Below are 22,031 nucleotides of genomic sequence, written 5' to 3' on the forward strand. Positions count from 1 at the left end.
CAGGAAGGGATGAAGCTTTATACCGTGAAACGATTTCGAAAAATTAAAAAACGCATGCGTGGGTTAAGCACAGACCTACGGATTAAGCTCCAAAATAATCACTACGTACTATGTAATGCTTATGGGTTCGTGTCCCAGATATGACAGAGTGCCGAGTTATCAATAGAATGTCCCATCTCTGTAGGTTGTGTCTCCCCCGTCATATTTACACGGCATAGAAAATTCGACGTTACTAACATGATGACGATAACCTGCAAAGTTAAGAGACCGGTTATTAGAAAATTTGAACGACAGCTTAATTCAGAAGGAATGCACTTCCTTCCTGCTTCTCTACCAGGAAACAAAAAGAGGTCCTCCTGCCCAGCTACAGAACAAGATGAAAGTTGCTGATTTTCGGAGATCGCAGATAATCCGATACTTGAGTACGGCCACATCATTAGTTCGCCATAACAATGAGTGTAGTAATGAACTTTTCTATTGTTTTCAGGAACAACGAGATGGTGAAACTTAGGGTTGCTGTACTCATCATCGGGATGATTCTTTCTCCCGTTAAACCGATGCCACCTCCGCCATTCAATGTAAGTGGAAGTGTAAGTATACCTTCAAATATGCGCAAAAAGAAGTATGTGTCTCCTATAGACGCAAAAAGTATCTTCATCAACAAGTCTGTGCCTACCGTGAGTCTCCTAATAAATTGTTTTAGCCTCTTCATAACTATTCAGATAGAGAGGATTATGATACATGATCCGCAAAATATGCTAAAACTATGTTGAATTCTTAATACTATCAGATATGAACATTTATCCACACATACAAACTATACCTTTATGAAATATAGCCTTCTGTGAGGGAACTTTATCAGTACCATCTCAAAGCTATTCTGGTGTAAATAAATATCAGAAGAGATAAGTTCACTTCCTTGCATAAAACCACTTTATTGCCACTACGTCTATTCCTTAATAACACTCAGTACCTGGTAAAGAGAAGGGGTAATAATGGCCTCAATTTTATCGAAGAGGTTGCCCAACGGATTGCACGTTTTTCGGCGATACGCGATTAACTTTTTTCCTTTTTTGCGCATCAGCATAGCTCTAATGCGTGGTAATGTCACATCCATTCTCGGGACATTACCACCTGGTAAAGAGCTCGATGAAGTTTTTCTCCTTCAATACATACTTTGAATTTTATGGATATTCAGAATATTCAATTACTAGTTTAATATATAAATAATATTTACAGAATCAATCAATCAATCAATCAATCAATACTGATCTGCATTTAGGGCAGTCGCCCAGGTGGCAGATTCCCTATCTGTTGCTTTCCTAGCCTTTTCCTAAATGATTTCAAAGAAATTGGAAATTTATTGAACGTCTCCCTTGGTAAGTTATTCCAATCCCTAACTCCCCTTCCTATAAATGAATATTTGCTCCAGTTTGTCCTCTTGAATTCCAATTTTATCTTCATATTGTGATCTTTCCTACTTTTATAAACGCCACTTAAACTTATTCGTCTACAATGTCATTCCACGCCATCTCTCCACTGACAGCTCGCAACATACCATTTAGTAGAGCAGCTCTTCTTCTTTATCTCAATTCTTCCCAACCCAAACTTTGCAACATTTTTGTAACGCTATTCCTTTGTCGGAAATCACCCAGAACAAATCGAGCTGCTTTTCTTTGGATTTTTTCCAGTTCTTGAATCAGGTAATCCTGGTGAGGGTCCCATACACTGGAACCATACTCTAGTTGGGGTCTTACCAGAGACTTATATGCCCTCTACTTTACATCCTTACTGCAACCCCTAAACACCCTCATAACCATGTGCAGAGATCTGTACCCTTTATTTACAATCCCATTTATGTGATTACCCTTATCCTTACATTATCACCTAGGTACTTACAATGATCCCCAAAAGGAACTTTCATCCCATCAACGCAGTAATTGAAACTGAGAGGACTTTTCCTATTTTTGAAACTCACAACCTGACTTTTAACCCCGTTTATCAACATACCATTGCCTACTCTCCATCTCACAACATTTTCGAGGTCACGTTGCAGTTGCTCACAATATTGTAACTTATTTATCACTCTATAGGGAATAACATCATCCGCAAAAAGCCTTACCTCCGATTCCACTCCTTTACTCATATCATTTATATATATAAGAAAAAATAAAGGTCCGATAATACTGCCTTGAGGAATTCCCCTCTTAATTATTACAGGGTCAGATAAAGCTTCACCTACTCTAATTCTCTGAGATCTATTTTCTAGAAATATAGCAACCCATTCAGTCACTCTTTTGTCTAGTCCAATTGCACTCATTTTTGCCAGTAGTCTCCCATGATCCACCCTATCAAATGCTTTATACAGGTCAAACGCGATACAGTCCATTTGACCTCCAGAATCCAAGATATCTGCTATATCTTTCTGGAATCCTACAAGTTGAGCTTCAGAGGAATAACCTTTCCTAAAACCGAACTGCCTTCTATCGAACCAGTTATTAATTTCACAAACATGTCTAATATAATCAGAAAGAATGCCTTCCCAAAGCTTGCATACAATGCATGTCAAACTTACTGGCCTGTAATTTTCAGCTTTATGTCTATCACCCTTTCCTTTATACACAGGGGCTACTATAGCAACTCTCCATTCGTCTGGTATAGCTCCTCCGACCAAATAATAATCAAATAAGTACTTGAGATATGGTACTATATCCCAACCCATTGTCTTTAGTATATCCCTAGAAATCTGATCAATTCCAGCCGTTTTCCTAGTTTTCAACTTATCTATCTTATTGTAAATGGCATTGGTATCATACGTAAATTTTTTACTTCTTTGGCCTTAGTCTCCTCCTCCATCTCGACATTATCCTTGCAACCAACAATCTTTACATACTGCTGACTGAATAATTCTGCCTTTGAAGATCCTCACATTCACACTCCCCTTGTTCATTAATTTTTCCTGGAATACCCTTCTTGGAACCTGTTTCTGCCTTAAAATACCTATGCATACCCTTCCATTTTTCACTAAAGTTTGTATGACTGCCAATTATGCTTGCCATCATGTTATCCTTAGCTGCCTTCTTTGCCAGATTCAATTTTCTAGTAAGTTTCTTCAATTTCTCGTTACTTCCACAGCCATTTCTAACTCTATCTCTTTCAAGTCTGCACCTCCTTCTTAGTCTCTTTATTTCTCTATTATAATAAGATGGGTCTTTACCATTCCTTACCACCCTTAAAGGTACAAACCTGTTTTCGCATTCCTCAACAATTTCTTTAAACCCATCCCAGAGTCTGTTTACATTTTTATTTACCGTTTTCCACCGATCATAGTTACTTTTTAGAAACTGCCTCATGCCTGCTTTATCAGCCATATGGTACTGCCTCATAGTCCTACTTTTAAGACCTTACTTTCTATCACACTGATTTTTAACTACCACAAAAAACAGCTTCATGATAACTAATACCATCTATTACTTCAGTTTCCCTATAGAGCTCATCTGGTTTTATCAGCACCACATCCAGGATATTTTTCCCTCTGGTTGGTTCCATCACTTTCTGAATCAGCTGTCCTTCCCATATTCACTTATTTGCCATTTGTTGGTCATGCTTCCTGTCGTTCGCATTTCTTTCCCAATTGACATTTGGTAAATTCAGTTCTCCCGCTACAATCACATTGCTTTCCATGTCGTGTCCCAAATAGCTGATTATCTCATCAAATCATTCTGAATCCGTGTCAGCGCTACCCTTTCCTGCTCTGTACACTCCAAAAATATCAAGTTGCCTATTATCTTTAGAAATGAACCTTACACCTAAACATTCATATTTTTTATCTTTAACTTTTTCGTAGCTTACAAATTCTTCTTTCACCAGAATGAATACTCCCCTCCCATCATTTCTATCCTGTCTCTAAGATACACACCCCAGTTCCGTGAGAAAATTTCTGCATCCATTATATCATTTCTCAGCCATGATTCAACTATTACAATGAATATTGAATTTTCACGAACGCATTGTAATCGAAACCGACTTTCAACCTATTAGGTCGTGTTTCGTACATTTAGTACGTGTTGGAGAGGTGTTAAGTACAGAACAAAAATGGCCAACCAGACACTAGTGGGATCTGAACCCACAACCTTCCGATTTCGCGTCGGTTGCTCTACCAGTTGAGCTATGGTGGCCTAGGCCATCTTTGTTCTGTTGGAAAGGATCTTAGCTACAGGTCTGGTACTACTACCATCACACTGTAGAGTGCGTTTAAGTTGCCCGTTGAGGGCCAAGTCAATGAATATTGAATTTTCACGACCGCATTGTAATCGAAACCGACTTTCAACCTATTAGGTCGTGTTACGTACATTTATTACATGTTGGAGAGATGTTATGTACAGAACAAAAATGGTTGTGGGTTCGGATCCCACTGGTGTCCGGTTGGCCATTTTTGTTCTGTACTTAACATCTCCCCAACACGTACTAAATGTACGTAACACGACCTAATAGGTTGAAAGTCGGTTTCATTTCCTATTACAATATCTGGTAAGTATATATCTATTAAATTACTCAATTTTATTCCTTTCTTTACAATGTTTCTACAGTTCAACACTAATATTTTTATGTCATGTCCGTAACAGGAAACGATCGCGATCCCAGTTGGGTGATACCAGGCAAGTACGGCACAGTCGGTGGAGCTATATGACTATGAAAATCCTCGACGCAATCAGACGGAAATGAAGAACGTGGATAGCTACTCCCTACCCCTTTCAAGGCCCTTAATTCATTCCATATTGTAATAAGCAGGGTTTCTCTGCTAATTTCTTCATAGAATCTTAGCCAACTGGGCCACTTTTTGTATTTTAAAAATCTTTTGACATGTGCGTTGATACGTTGATAGTTAGAATAATTTTTCAGGAATAAAGACTTCGATATTGCATAAGAGCGAGTTTTCTTCTTGCAATCATCCGGGAGCATTCTGTGTTCCACCACGGCGTATGGGTGTGTTTCTGAAAACAGAAACGCTGTTTCATTGGGATACTAACCGATGATGCAGCATTTATGATGTGTATAAAACAGTCGTATTTTTAAGTGGCTTGGTAGGGAGAGTTGCAGTACGGAGTTCGGACTCTATTTTCCCACTGACGGCAATCAAATTTGCTTGTTTGGTGTTCCATTTTGTGGAGGGGTAGAAGGTTGTAAGTAAGGGGTAGCTAGTTCGTAAAAGAATTTCGATAGGAAGATGATCAGGTCCCAGGGAGTAATCGTAGTGCTCCCCAGGTTAGGTTGGCAGAAATTGCTGGAGAACAAATAGTTATATCTACTGCCGAAGGCCGATGTCCAGGCCGAGATATAAGTGTAGGGCTACCGTCGATAAGTATGACCAGGTCGTAGTCATCCATCATACCTCGAAGGGCTATTCCAGCACGGTCCGTAAAAGCACATCCCCAAGCTACGCTATGGGCGTTAAGGTTCCCATATATCATGTCTGGAGGTTCCAGTTGATCAAATAAACTGTCGCATTCTCCCGGTTGCATTAAAATACGTGATGGGCAATATATATTAATGTAAATGCCACCGTGGGGAGGAACATACGAGCCGCTACCACTTGGAATGAAAGAACTCCGGGAAAAGTAAGGGATATTGCACTGTGACGAATACTGTTGTCTATTAACAGACCACAGCCTCCATATCCATCATCTGTGTCTCAACGTAGATCACGATATCCAGAAAACATAACTGGTATACCAGCGCGAAACCAAGTCTCAGATAATGCCGCCAAGTTGATGTGCCGATCATGTAAATCTTTTTTAAGACTATGATTATGAGGTAGCGCTGATTGGCTATTCCACTGCAATATTTCAATTTGAAAATATCCATGAATGTTTTGTATTATCATTTCGCGAATTTTCGATGCTGAAGGGATAGGACGATTTGATAGAAGAATACGGTGTAGAAGCTGAGCAACTAGGTTAAGGATCCGAGCAATAAGGGATTCTGATGAGGTAAGTGGTGGTTGAGAAGAGCTGCCTGCCAAGGCACTTGCACTACGGGATGCGATTAAATGGGGCTGAGGTAGATAAGGGTTTGGGCCCACTGGACTCCCACTAACTTCATGGGGATGGTAAAATACCGGTGGGTGGAGGATATATGTTCTGGGTAACTCCGGAGTAGGTCGCCGACGTTGGACAACGGTAATTTTTGTGTTTTTATTGTTTTGGAAAAACTTGCTCGTGTGTGAGAGGTAATGGCTGAAGCAATTCAGCATATGATTTTTTGATAACAGCTTCCTTAGCTTCCTTAGCTTCCTTGAATGGCATGTCATATTTTGCCGAAACCTCGTTTATCTCTAATCGTTTGTTATACTCGGGGCACTCTTTACTGAGGGCATTGTGTTTACTTTGACAATGTACGCAGGGAGGCTGAGGCAGTGAGCAGGTGTTTGGAGAGTGTGACACACCACAGTTATTGCATCTATCCTGAGAACGACAGTGTTTACTAATGTGTTCGAAACACAAGCAATTGTAGCAAATACGTACTGGAGCCACATAGGGAGAAACCTCAAAACGTGCCCCATATATTGACACACTGTCTGGCAGAGTCTGAGAGTCAAAGACAACTACACAAGTCCGTACTGGAACAGCAGATGAAACATTTTCCTTAAGGGTGCGCCTATACATACGACCGAGTCGTCTGATTTTAACAGAAGAATCTATCACTTGTAATAGTTCGTACTCCGTTATTTCTGTATGCACATCTCGAATGACACCCTGTCGAGTGATGACATGAGAGGGAATATAACCTTCTAATTGATAAGAGGAATAAAAGTAGAACTAAAGAACCATTTTGCTGCTTGTGCCGAATGAAATTCCATTTTAAGACGATTTTTTCCTATGGAAGAAATATCTTAGATATTTCAACTTTGGGATGGACACTTCCGATAAATCATTTTAACCAACGCCATCGGATGTAGTTTACGTATGTTTCTTCTTTCCCTGCCACATAGATGTAATACGGCCCTGAAAAATCAATGTGATACTGGTTAGCTTTGTTATAATCATATGCACGGTGCTAAAAGTCAGGTTGTGATTTTCACAAATAGGAAAAGTCCTCTCAGATTTAATTACTGCGTTGATGGGATGAAAGTTCTTTTTGGAGACCATTGTAAGTACATAGGTGTTAATATAAGGAAAGATTTTCATTGGAGTAATCGCATAAATATGATTGTAAATAAAGGGCACAGGTCTCTGCACGTGGTTATGAGGGTATTTAGGGGTTGTAGTAAGGATGTAAAGGAGAGGGAATATAAGTCTCTGGTAATACCCCAACTAGAGTATGGTTCCGGTGTATGGGACAGTCACCAGGATTTCTTGATTCAAGAACTGGAAAAAATACAAAAAAAAAGCAGGTAGATGTGTTCTGGGTGATTTCCGAAAAAACTGTAGCGTTACAAAAATGTTGCAAGGTTTGAGCTTGGAAGGCTTGGGAGATATAAGACGAGCTGCTCGACTAAGTGGTATGTTCCGAGCTGTCAGTGGAGATATGGCGTAGAATGACATTAGTTGACGAATAAGTTTGAGCAGTGTCTTTAAAAGTAGGAAAGATCACAATATGATCAAACTGGAATTCAAGAGAGCAAATTGTGGCAAACTTTTGTTTATAGGAAGGGGAGTTAGGGACTGCAAGAACTTACCAAGGGAAATGTTGAATAAATTTCCAACTTCTTTGTAATCATTTAAGAAAAGGCTAGGAAAATAACACGTAGGGAATCTGCCACCTGGGCGACTGCCCTAAATGGAGATCAGTAGTGATTGATTGACGCACTGAGCCGAGTCGGTGCTCTGCTATTTTGATGGAGAAGCACAGATGTACCGCATTCAACTCAAAAAAACTATCGCCTTTACTAGAAGCTGAGCTAGACACTGAAGCACTGTGAGAGTACGCATATTTTGAAACATTACCTGTAGCGTTTTCTGGTGTAACTGCTTGTTTCTTATAGATGTTACCTGAAGGTTCTTCTAATGCTCGCTTGTTTTTGGCACAACAGATGGAAAACTCGTTTCCATATTACAGTCGTAGGTAGGAGGTGATTTTAGCACTGCCAGAGCACTCCCGACGCTATGAGATACCTGCTGTATACTGTTGGGTATGAGCACATTAGACGGTGGTATGGGGGAGGGCCGCTAATTAAATTGCGAGGTATGTCACTAGGCTACACACTAGGAAGGCGTAGTCACTGAAAGGCACGAATAAATGTGCACACAACTACTAAGTCCTTACTACCGTACTCTAAGTGAGCGTGAATCACACGGAGCGTACATACTGGCAACTGCACGCCACGAAGTTTACGAATACTGAAAAAACTGCTGCAAGATGTGGAAGTCACAGGAAACAGGTTGCAGATGATTAAGAAAAATAGATGCATTATATTCACCAATTATTTAACAAAACCAACACAATTGCCGAGAGTTTGTGGTTATTATTACAACTATAAGTTTGTCATCATGTTATAATTATCAAAAATGTTTAAAATGTTTACCAACCCCGTTAATGGAATGGGGGAGAACATAATACCTTACGTTGTTGTTTTCAGTGCCGACTGTATGACGTGTTTTGTGGTCAGACGATTGTGCTAGAGGAAACTACTCCAACTACAAGACCTCCTCCAGTGATCGGTTTGTACAAATGATCAAAATGAACATATATAACTAGCTGTATTACCTGGGCAGTTTCGTTGAATGTTTAATTGTAGGATTTGCATTAAATGTCTGAGCGGATTTTTTAAAGGTTATTTCCTTGTGACTTTGACTGATACTCGTAGTTTACCATCTCTTTTGTAAATTTAGAGTTAATATGTTTTAGTTTGAGATTACCATTTTGCGTTAAAATATTACGCTGTGCAGACTGTCACACAAGTAGCTGATCCTTTCGAACAAAAAACTAATAGTACATTCATGTTCATAAAACCAGAACACCTTGAAGGACTTCAGATAAGAAGTTCATATTCACAGGACATGTTCATTAGTATGTTTTGAAGAAACGACTAGCATTTGAAGCATGTCGGCCCTCAGGTTCAAGGTCCACATCGATATGTCGGCGCACCACCACCGACTGGTAACATGTGCCTGCGGCTCTCGTTGTCGCTATAAACCGAAGGTAATGAATCGGTGTGTCTTGAGCAGACGTGCAGGATGCCTCGAAGACGTATGCGAGAACCGTACTATCAAATGAGTGAGTTTGAAAGAGGGCGCATTATTGACATGAGAGAACGTAATGCATCATTCGGGAAATTGCTGTTCGTGTGGGTCGAAGTGTGTCTTCAGTGCAACGGGTGTGTACATAATGGATCACAGTAGAGCGTAGAACACGACGAGATGGGTCTGGTCGCACCACCCAGACCACCCCCGAGAAGATCGACACCTCATCCGAACGCCATTGCAGGACAGATCTGCGTCCTCCTCGACTATGGCACCTCAGCGGAACAGTGTAACACGTCGTACTCTATCAGGAGTGACAGTCCGTCGCCGTTTATTACGGTTGGGTTTCCCGCGCGTCGTCCACTTCTCCGCCTACCTTTGAGTAATGTGCGTACACATGCTAGAATGCAATGGTGTATGGAACGACGTCACTGGGGACAGGAATGGCAGCATATATTGTTTTCGGATGAGTTGAGGTTCTGTTTGTTTGAAAATGATGACCGCATTTTGGTTCGCCTCAGTCAGGGGGAGAGGGATCACATTGACTGCATTCGCACAAGACATGCAGCGCCAACTCAAGGCCTTATGGTGTAGCGTGCTATTGAGTACAACTACAAATCACAGTTGGTGCGTGTTCAGGGCACTGTGACCAGTTTGACCTACGTGAATGACATCCTGCAACCCGTAGCCATGTCCTTCCTGCACGACACCCCACACGCCATATTTCAGCAGGACAATGCGCGATCACATGTTGCTGCACGAACACGTGCCTTCTTGTTGTGACAGGATGTCAGACTATTGCCCTGGCCCACCCGATCAGCAGACTTGTCTCCAGTCGAAAATGTGTTGCAAATGGTGAACAGACTGGTGCGGCGCTGTGACCCAATGCCAACCACCAAACATGAACTGTGGAATCAGGTGAATGCATCATGGATTGCTATACTCCAGGACGCCATTCGCGCCTTATACGCGTCGATGCCATCACGCGTGGAACAAATTATCTGTGCCCATGGAGGACCCAGTGACTATTAGGCAACAGGACACATGCTGAATCTAGGTGACTGAAATCCTAATCGTTTCTTCAGAACATACTAATGAACGTGTCCTGTGAATATTAACTTCCTATCTCTAGTCTTTCAAGGTGTTCTGTTTTTTTATGAACAGGAGTGTAAGTTATAGCTGTATGTATTTACATCTCGCATAATATATATGATGTACATGATTCAAATGTCATTGGGACTGTCATAAAGCAGGCTAGAAATCCCAAAACCTGTCTACTCAACACAAATTATTGTCAATTTTGACATTTTCTTTTTCACCCCTCCTAACCCGCGTTGCGATTGGAGATGAACTTTGACTTACAACGCATCTATACAGTCACATTTCATCATGGCTACCCCGAAAACTATAGATTCGACGCTAATATCGGTCCTTTTCTTCGATTATTTTTATATTTCACCCCCTCCCGTATGGGAGCTGGATGTGTCCTGCCCCCACACTATTTTCTTCCAGATAGAAAGTCATATTTGTACCAAGTTTAGTTGAGAGCTACGCAACTATTTTTTTCTTTGTAGATATGTAAACGGATGACGAACGTATATGTGTCGTGTGGAAGTTCTTCAGGCATAGTGTGTATGCAGAACAACAGATGGCTCTGTGATAGCCGGTAGTAGCGCAGTGAGGGCTGTGAAATCAGTCAGTTGGTGAATGTCGTGCGAAATGGACGTAACCCGTGTTGAGCAGCGCGCTTACCTCAAAATAGCCGTTCTCCGAGGGTAAAATGCGATGGAATGTCACAGTAAATTAGTGGAAGCCCTTGGGAATAATGCCCTACCATACCGTACAGTAGCACGGTGGGTAGGAAATGTTCAGCAAGGACGTGTGTCAACCACTGATGAGTAACGTTCCGGACGACCTGTCAGTGTGCGGGCCGACGTGGCACGTGCCGTCATCGAGCAGCTCCTGGATGAAGACAGATGGGTACCGCATGCACTGACGGAAGTTCAAAGGTGGACGCACTATGCAATATGCTCCGACCACCTTGCACGCTTGCATCAGGACGGCGATCAATTCTTGTCACGAATAATCGCCATCGATGAATTTTGGGCCAGGGCATACGAACCAGAACTGAAACGTCAATCGGTGGAGTGGCTACATGCTGGATCACCAAGGAGGCAGAAAGTCCGTCAGAATCCTTCCCCAGTCAAATTGATGGTGATCGTGGCGTATCACGTCAGGGGTGTCATTGTTTGCCACTTTGTTCCACATGGCAGAACAGTGACCGCACAGTACTGCAGGGACTTCCTGGTGCGACAGGTACGACGTGGCGTTCAGGCGAAACGTCCGGATCTTGAGGACAGTGCAATAATCCTGCACGACAATGCAAAACCACATAAAGCAGAGTGTGTAGGGAAGCTACTGCGACGTTGGGGATGGGAAGAATTGGAGCACCCACCGAACTCTCCCGACATTTCGCACTATGATCTCATTCGAAAGATTAAGGAACCACTACGTGGTAGGCGGTTTGCAACACGAGAGGACATTGCTAATGCTGTGCACCAACAGGTGACCCGATTCACATATGGTGCGGCAAATGCTGAGGCAGATGGTGTTCAGCGTCTCCCACATCGTTGACAGCGTGTGGTGTCAGTAGTATGGGACTACTTTGAGGGTCTTTAGACCCAGGTTTGTCATGTCAACTTTATGTGTACTGTGTTGTCATTCTTTTGCACCGGCAAGGCTATATTGCCATGTATACTACCGTAATAAATTAGTGTGTTACGATATTTCAGTGCTATTCATTGTCCACACATGTAGTTAACACCTTGTCCTTTCGTATGTATATGTCACATTTTCCAACCGGACTGGTATCTTCAAGAACAAAAATAAATGCCATGACTTTTGCCCCAACCCTCGTATATCCACAACCTCAGTCGCTTTTGGACCTTTTCTTCTCACCCCCTATGCCGATGGGGCTGAACATTGACTTAGACGGCGTACAGTGTGTCACTGTTGAGCTCAGCGACCCCGAAAACTATCGATCGACTATTTTCGGTCATATATGCCACCCCTTTCCCACTGGCACCCCTAGGAGTTTTTGTTTCCAGGTAGTAAGTCATACGTGTAGAAATTTTGGTTGAAATTGCTCCAACGGTTTAGGAGGAGATAAGGAAAGTGTCATAAAACATGGCAGCGTATTCCCATCCTCCTGTATACAGCAACGGTCATGAACCCCCTGGCAAGAAAGGTACTTCATAAAACATGGCGGCGTGTTCCCATCCTCCTATATACAGCATTTCTTATCGGACTACCATGATACAGAGTAAGTCACTGTCAATTAGCGACAATATGTCCATCAAGGTCGATCCAAATCTTGCTGAGGCTTTGTAATTAAGTGAATTACATAAAATTACTCATCATAAAAAACTGCCTATCGGATTTCGTTCGAACCACTTCCTAAACCGTCCCAGGAGTAATAAGAACTTATTGTGAAATATTCAACGAAATAGGTCCAATAGTATTTGAGTTCATTCGAGACGAAGGAACAAATATTAATTTTTATATATTAGAAGATATGTACATAAAATAACCATTTTGCCTGTACTTCAATAATTATATGAATTTATCCCGGATTTGGTATACGAATGTTGAAAATAGGTTCAGTTGAATTTCTGTCTGTCGATTTCTTCGTGACGACATCACGCCAGAACTACTAAACATAATTTTTTTAAAGTCTATATTTAAGTTCAGAGATAGTTGTTCTGATGTACTAGGCTTTATGCTATTTGACAAGTATACAGCGGATTAGCAATACTGAAAATATCAAACACAATTGTACATTATAACATTTTATGACATAATTTCCAATCTTGTATATTAGTTTCATTTTAACGTAAGAGGTTTAACCCTACACGGCATAGTTTTGCGTTTTTGCCACATAATATTCTTCTTCTTGTTGTTCGGTAACATTCTAAAAGATGGCAACCCTAAGTATGTACATAATATCTTTAATATCTGTACTTCCAGAAATGATGTTACAGGGACCTAGAGGCAATAATTTTGTCTATCTATTTGCTATGTTATCTTTGCCTGAGGCAGTTAAACATGTGTCATGGCGGCTGTACATGCATGAGTAGCATTGTAATATAATTCTAGGTGATTAGCTGTTAATTGTAGTTCAACAAGAAGATTGCCCAGTCCATAATATATTTATCATCTGGCATAAATGTCCAATCATATTCAATTTATAATATTTGTTACTAAAATGTCACGAAATATGAATGTAAGCGTTTTTGCTACATCATGCATCTAAGAAATTTCTTTTCAGATGTATCAATGACTTGACTTACTTCTCTGCTGTGCTCTAATTGATGATTATTTCATTCATGCCGCAAGACTTAAGTTCAAATAAATAAATAAATAAATAAATAAATAAATAAATAAATAAATAAATAAATAAATAAATAAATAAATAAATAAATAAATAAATAAATAAATAAATAAATAAATAAATAAATAAATAAATAAATAAATAAATAAATTAATAATAATAATAATAATAATAATAATAATAATAATAATAATAATAATAATTTGTAATGTAATATGTATTGTGTTTTATCAAGATTAAGTTCTTCACCTTTAGCAACGATATACGTAATTCCTTTTGACATAAATATCTTATGGCTGGTACTCATCTGAAATTAGCAGCCGTGACCAATCAGCACTGTGTTTAAAAATGAATGGAGATTGACTCAAAGGCTATCACATCAGCTGAACTGTGAACATGACCTATCCATTTGAACAAGCAATTATTTTCCAAATCCGTCGGTGTATTACATCTCTTTTAATTGTTTAAAAATAAATGCATTTGTTTTCTATGTTCTTTCGAGTAATAAACTATACTTCTTCTCATATAGTGTACTGGGGTAACATTTGTACATAAGTATCCTACAATGCATGATATAAAGTTTTAACACATTCCTGAATTTTCCCCTATTTCCTCGCCCGTATGGTCAAATACAGCAAAAATCTGTTGTCACTGTCTTGTTACATATCTAATCTCCCTGTAATATTACTTTCATGGCAGAGTTGTGGGTGTAAATAAATTCATGCAGTGTACGGATACGAATGGAGGTATTAGATATTGTTGTATTTTTCATAAACTGTCAAATATCACGACCTTATTGGTGAGACATATCGTTTACCGCGCGTTATGCCAGCTAGAGTCAACTCAGAGCGAAACGAATTCGGAGCCAGTTTCCTCCCTGCTGTTGAGGAACGAGGGTGCCTGAGCGAGCGTGGAGAGAAGGTGCATGACATAATACGCACTAAAGGAAAGCTTGTACTGTTATACTCTATAATCTATGTTCTGTTCATTGCGTATGATCCATGCTCCAAAGTATTGTTGTTCTTGTTCTTGTCCATACTGTAACATCATCTCCGTGCAGTTACTACAAGTACCGCCATGGGATACAACACATCTGTCCGCTGCTCGCTTCTCATGCCACAGCCAGCAGTCCCCAGTAGAGTAAGTAGAGCCTGCTACCAAGAGAAACTACTTGTTGACGTCTGCACTATATTTTCTGTCATAGGCTAGAACAAATTTGTTACTTTTATCGACCTGTCACAGTCTCATTCTTGACTTTTACAACATGAAATGACTGAGGTATAAGCGATAGTAGTAGTACCATTCATTGTACATTCAGTTTCTGTTATGAATGGAGAGGAAGTGTCACGCATAGGTTGCGTACATTTCAGTGAGGGTGTCAGACTGATTCATAATAGAAACAGCAACATCTAATCTATGATGTCTCGTGCGTTTTTACAGTACGTGTTAAGAAAATTTTAACGATTATATTTCGATTTTTTGCCAAGTCCGTCGCAAACTTGGAGGTATTTTCATTGTCAGACAATGGACTAACTGGAGAGGGTAGTAATTGTATAAGCTGTAAGACCGCATAGTGTTTAGCTACTATTAATCAAGAGGAAAATTAAGACGATAATCACAATTATAAGAAAAACGATAAGAGTATTAGGAGTCTCTAACTAAGGGATGATTTGTAAGTCATCTCCGCTACGTGACGAATCTACTACAATAACAAACTGTAGGTGGTTGGTGTACTGTGCAGGGTGAACAGGAACTGTGCCGGCGGATCTCAGGTTCTTCACTAATGTTAACTGAGTGTGTTAACACAAGGAAACTAATTTATATTGCACAACTTCAACGCTATACTTCCACAAACATTTCCGGTTGTCGAAAGTGACAAAGAATATCGATCAACCTCTCTCAAATAGCACAAATAGTCTCTATGATCCTGTACATTACGTCCAAAACGGTCAGAGTGAGGCCTAAATGAAAACTACATAGACTGTCTGTTTAATATGAATGACCGAGGAGCAGCCGCGCATTTCGCGGGGAGGAGGGGGAGGGGGCTTGTAGCCTCTTGCTACAGCTGATAAAGAGAAAATATTTGTGATATTACGAATGAAATACTGTTCGTTTTATTATTCTAATTTATTTCAGGATGACCTAATACACACACACACACACACATACACAATTCTATACAACCGTGAATGACCGTACATACTAATTAGTGTCTATTTGCAAGTCTCTGTTCTTTTCACACAGCAGGGAGTCCCGGCTCATAAGAATTACCTGAGAGAGCTATAATCCGAATCACAGGCTCGCCTTACTTTTACTTCTTCAAGTGCAGTCATCCCATAAAACAGCTGCATGCAGACAGCTAGGTTTGAACACAGTGCTCCTGGCTACACAACGCACGACGACTGTTCCTTGGTTCAGCTCTAGAGACAGTCCAGTAATTCACACAATGAAACACAGAGAACAACCGAACTGTAACAACTCAACAGTGTTAAACTGCATGATAATATTTCTCACAACAACGACCACTAACTAAGTAAAATTTAGATTCACGATAGCTGCTCTAGTCGCTGACTCACAAGGATCCTCCGCCCATAGAAGCATACACACAGTGCTCTAAGGCAGTACACAGTGTCTATTCCGAAGTCGTCTTCTGTCCAGAGACTTACTCACACTCCGACACAACTCCGGTGGAACACTAGAGACAGCCAACACCTCTACCACCCTCATTCCAGCCACCGAACCCCAACACATCGATTCCAACTCCGACGCGAACACTGAGTCGAACACTGACTCCATCAGGCAGTCTCAAACACCGATTCTGGCTCCAAAACTGACCGACAGCTCCCGGTTAGCCTCATTTTCATAGCTTGGGCGATGAGTACAGGAATATTCGCCATGTGGCTTAAGACGTAAAATTATCGTTGCATCTACCAACAACTCACGGACAAATGAGCCGAAGAGAACAAAGCAAGGAAAGACCGGCTGGGAGATTCCCCGTTGTGTGACTCACTAGCCCATCCCAGGAAGCACCGAAAGGAACTACAGCAGGGCTGGCGCCTAACAAGAAAAAAAAAAAAAAACATTATGTGAGTTGACATGACACGTGTCCTGGAAGTTACATCTGATGTGTTAGTGGAGGTGGTACTGGTGATTATTTATTTAAGAGAAAGTACAACTGGGCAACCGTCCTTTATTAACAGTAATCAGAGGGATAAATGGAAGGGGTTAATAATTTAATTTCGTGTGGCTATTTCTAACCGAGTGAAGCCCTTGCAAGGCAGACCCTCCGATGAGGGTGGGCGGCATCTGCCATGTGTAGGTAACTGCGTGTCATTGTGGTGGAGGATAGTGTTATGTGTGGTGTGTGAGTTGCAGGGATGTTGGGGACAGCACAAACACCCAGTCCCCCGGCCATTGGAATTAACCAATTAAGGTTAAAATCCCCGACACGGCCGGGAATCGAACCCGGGACCCTCTGAACCGAAGGCCAGTACGCTGACCATTTAGCCAACGAGTCGGACAATGGAAGGGGTGACACACTTCGAAGAATAAAGTTATCGGCAGAGAAAGGCAAGGGGAACGGCGGGCGTGATAATAAAAGACTCTCTAAGACTCGAATGTTCTAACAACGTTGTGATAACAAAGGAACAAGCGCTGACCACGGGGGATCACATAGGATATGTGAAAGTGAGGAGCCTGACTCAAGTAAGTGAAAGCAATGCCAGACTTCACCTAAGGGCCGCATTGTCACCAACCCAAACTCCCGACTTAAGAGTCCCTGGGGCGCAAGTAAGTCTTCTCTTACAACAGGTAGGGGATTCTGTGAAAGTAAATCTCCCGCTACATGATTATCTTTTGTTGTTGTTCGTTTAGGAGTTTTTATTCACGATGGCTATTGTTGTTTAAAGGAGCCTAACAGCGAGGTCATCGGCCAGGAGGTTTTATTGCGCCGTGTTGAATTCTGGGAATGATGTGACATTTCATAATGTGCGAAGCGTGTTACGTGATTTATGGTACAAAATTTGTTATAAAAGTATTTTAAGAGGGTTTGATGCTGCCTGGCATTCGCAATGGATGCATCTCTACTCTACAAGCAGGGCGATCCCCCTTTGGGTGGAGGTAGAATATATCCACGGTACTCCCCGTCTGTCATAAAAGTCTACTAACAGGATTAACAAAGCCTCCGTACTTGGAAGCGTGAGTTGGCGATCATGGTTCTCCTAGCTGAGTCTTGCGTTGTTTCCACACACTTATATCTGACTACTCGCTTTCATCTTCCCTACCTGAACTCCCTTGGTCCACTCTTTTTCTCTCCCCATCTCGACTGTATTAGGTTTATGATATCAGGGCGATCTTTCATTTTCCAGACCTCCGGGGCTTATATATTTCTTTTACCGATGATTTCATTTTTCGAAATATCGAGCATCTTCAATTTTCCTTCCGTTTAGTGTTAACAGATAAATGTTGCCTTGTTGTACTTCCTCTAAAGAATGACCACCACCAGCAGCAAATAAAACAGACTTTCAATGCCACTAATAGTTCTAAACGACTCACACAATGTCTATATGTTATATGTTCTCCATAAAAGATGTTGCAAAAGACTACAAGACACTTCCCACTCCACCACGCTAAATGCGCGCCTGGTACTCGGACATTCATCTGCAACTGACAGTCTGTGAAATTTACATTTATACATCACGTTCTGGATGTCCACAAAGGTATTTAGCGAACACATTCTATATTCCTCTAAAATTCCACTGATCGAATCCAGATCAGAACTCGAAGTCTAAACTCAATGACAATTTGGATACTTCCGCTTCTGTATGGAATTAGTATATATTCTGATATGTAATTGTGTTCGCAGATAATTGTGTATTCTACCGCAGAGCAGACAATATTATCCACCTACCATTTCTCAGACTTCACGCCATGGAGAAGAACTGGTCCCAGGCTAAGTCAACTTGTGAAAGAGAAGGAGGACACCTTGCGTCTCCTCGTACTGGCCAGGAATTGGAATTATACATGGACTATGTGAGCAGCATCAGATATGGTGTCACGGGGTATTGGATTGGAGTTAGTCGAGATTCCGTTAGTGATCCCTGGATGACAGTACAAGGTAAGAACGTATGTGAAATTGGCGGAGGGTATAATTAGAAACGCAAGTTACAGTATCCTTATTATATAACTGTGCAACAGTACCACGCAACACACGTAAGTTGCCGTATTGGATTGCGGGAAGTGAACTTGTGCATCAAGCTGCAAAAGAAGCGGCACATTTACCACGTACAGTTATGAACGTACCTGCTACGGATATATCTTTTCAGCTATGTTGAACCATCGTGGCAGCCTGAGAGTCAGATTAGCTAGCTATCCGAACTGCTAATAAGCTGAGAAAAATTAAGAATACTGCCGTGTGACGGTCCTCTTTACGCCCTTCCCGCAGAGAGGCCGCTGTTTTGTGTAAGCTGAGGATAGGTCATGGAAGATCCTAAAGGGGAAGACCTCTCCAATGTGTTCTTGTTGTGCCGAATTCACCAAGGCCCATGTTCTGAAAGAGAGCACTGATCTCTCTCACACCGGGCGAGTTGGCCGTGCAGCTGTGAGCTTGCATCCGGGAGATAGTGGGTTCGAGCCCCACTGTCGGCAGACCTGAAGATGGTTTTCCAGTCATTTAACATTTTCACGTCAGGAAAATGCTGGAGCTGTACCTTAATTAAGGCCACGGCCGCTTCCTTCCTACCCCCAGCCCTTTCCTATGCCATCTTCTCCATAAGACCTATCTGTGTCGGTGCGACGTAAATCAAATACTTAATATGTTCTCTCTCGGCGGCAGGAGGAACTCAAACTCACACTAGTCGATGACAAAAATACTGATGATCTCGTTATTCGTTTATGCATGAGAGGGGATTAATCAAAAGTAGTGTTCTTTACGCGTTCAGCAGCAGGAACAGGATCGCTCGACTATGTTAAGCTAAGCTAACCTTAGAACTTGGTTAAGTTTTGAGGATTTAAACTCATATCCTGGATAGGTTTTGAGGCATTAACCTTACAGCCTGGCTAAGAACAGGCGCCTAATCTCGTGCCTTCGCCAGAAGCAGGGGCTTACTCTCACACCTTGGCTAAGAGTAGAGGTCTAAACTTACACTGTGGCTAAGAACACGGGTTTAATTTCACACCATGACTAAGATTAGGGACCTCTTGCTAAGAAAAGGCGTTTATCCTCACGATGACCACGCGTTAACCTAACCCAATCTAACCTAGCCAACCCAACGAAACCTAGCCAAACCAAACTTAACGTTAGCTAAGAGTGTGAGCTTAACCTCATGCTAACCTCATCGGCTGCCTTGCCTTACTGCAGGCTACCCATCCCTACATATATCTGGGTTACCTTAGTGCATTAAATCTGAGTGTAGGCTCACGGTAGGTAAGAGTCTAGGCTTAACCTCAGGCTAGGTAAGAGTGTAGGCTTAACCTCACGCTCGGTAAGTGTGTAGGCTTAACTTTACTAGCTGCCCTTCCTGATACCAGGTTGCCCTTCCTTACTGCAGGCTGCCTTCCCGGCTTGAGCAGGTCTAGGAGCATTAGAGCTGAGCTAGAATGTAGGTTCACGCTAGGTAAGAACAAGGCTTAACCTACGCGGCTACACTTCCCGGCGAAAGTCTGGCCGATCATACGAATTTAGAGGTGAACGAGAGTGTAGGCAGATATTGTTGAAATCGAGCAAGAATTACGCCGTGCGGGTATTATCGAGTAATGTCCGACTCGTTGGCTCAACGGTCAGCGTACTGGCGTTCGGTTCAGAGGGTCCCGGGTTCGATTCCCGGCCGGGTCGGGGATTTTAACCTTAATTGGTTAATTCCACTGGCACGGGGGCTGGGTGTATGTGTTGTCTTCATCATCATTTCATCCTCATCACGACGCGCAGGTCGCCTACGGGAGTCAAATAGAAAGACCTGCACCTGGCGAGCCGAACCCGCCCTGGGATATCCCGGCACTAAAAGCCATACGACATTTCATTTCATCGAGTAATAACTCTTGTAACGTTCCAGACGTTACAGTGTAATTATGTTAATTTTATTATGTGTAATTAATTCAAGAATTTAACGTCATGATATTTATTTTGGTATGTAATTGTATTATAATTCATGTTTAATCATTTGCTCACTATCATTTCATTACTTTGTAACTACGACTTGTAAACGAGGGCTGAATATTCTAATATTCACTTAGATTCTTGCGACAGTTGGTTAAAATTAACTTGCAGTAGATTTCAGTTATCTTGCCACATCACCGAGGAGGAAGGGAGGACCAATTTAGACATCAAGTTCTGGGAAAAGCGAGCACGTGTTCACGCGTCCCAACGTAAGCTACCGTATTTCGACCAGAATTATTCAAACGAATCAACGCCTATATTTTGAAAGGAGCGTCATGTTGCCATGGATAATGAGTGAATGGACCAATAGAAGAACAGTTAATATCAGAGTTAAGACCCGTCAACTCTAATATCTGGAGTGGGGAGAGACATGTCATCTGATTGGACCACGTGTTGCGACCTGTAATTAGCACCAGTAAAGGTTATAAAAGGGCATGCTGGAGCTCTTGGCTTCATCTCTACTACTGGACTCTGCTGCATTCTTCGGTATTATTATTCGTTTGATTCTGCGTTAGCATTCTACTTCATTACCACAACGTGGTACTTAGAAATTCTGAATGAGGGATGTAGAGCCACTCTCATCAGTAATTACGTACAGCACGGCTACAAGACCGGTTCGAACCAGTCTAAGTCAAGAGGTAGTATTAATCTAGATAGAAATGAAACTTCAGAGAATATTTTCAGTAAAGTTGGAAGGATTCTTAATTGAGTATCCTCTCCAAATAACCCAAGGTGGTTCTGCTAACTATGACTTAGGGCTTATCTCCAATATGGGATAGAGCATAATAGGGAGTGTTAGTTTTGAAGTCATCTTCCAATTAGTGGTGGGTGCAATTTGCAAGGCAGGAATGGTACTTCGCTGCAGATGAAGAGATATCAAAGACGACCGATGATGTTCCAGCTACAAGGAGGGAAGCCTTCCAAGGACCAGCAGAACAAGACTAAATGGTGAGCAAGCGAGTTAAAGATATTGCAAGTTTTCGCGAAGTAGAGTCATTCAATTTTTTATTAAATTCATTTTCTATTTTAAATTCAGTTCTCGTTAAACCGTCGTCATTTATATTAAATATAATAAATAGTATTTTTCTAGTTTACTTTAATCAATTTGCCTTAATTAGCCTTTTAATTTCTAATTCTCCTGCTTAATGATTAGTGCACTATCACCTCACCCCTGTGATAAGAGTCTGTCCAAGCTTGATTATAAATTTTATCTTTAAGTCCTCAACTTAAAGATTGGCGCCCTTTGCTTGCTTGGTTGCATTTCTCATTTGTTGATTGTTCTCCGAGAGAGGGGAAGTCACATAAT

The 22,031-nt window shown here is 41.4% G+C and overlaps 1 protein-coding gene across 2 annotated transcripts in view; it reads left to right on the forward strand.

Moving 5' to 3' along the window:
• Positions 1–346: 346 nt before the first annotated feature.
• LOC136881148 (uncharacterized) overlaps positions 347–22,031 on the forward strand; it is a 69,182-nt gene continuing 47,497 nt past the window's right edge. For both annotated transcript variants that reach the window (XM_068229286.1, XM_067153813.2), the window contains exons 1-3: positions 347–578; positions 8,579–8,660; positions 18,437–18,688. In XM_068229286.1, the coding sequence (XP_068085387.1) occupies positions 453–578; positions 8,579–8,660; positions 18,437–18,688 (460 nt within the window). In that variant the 5' untranslated portion in view covers positions 347–452. The remainder of the gene's footprint in view (positions 579–8,578; positions 8,661–18,436; positions 18,689–22,031) is intronic.

Source organism: Anabrus simplex, chromosome 9 (genome assembly GCF_040414725.1).
Source record: "Anabrus simplex isolate iqAnaSimp1 chromosome 9, ASM4041472v1, whole genome shotgun sequence".
Lineage (NCBI taxonomy): Eukaryota > Metazoa > Arthropoda > Insecta > Orthoptera > Tettigoniidae > Anabrus > Anabrus simplex.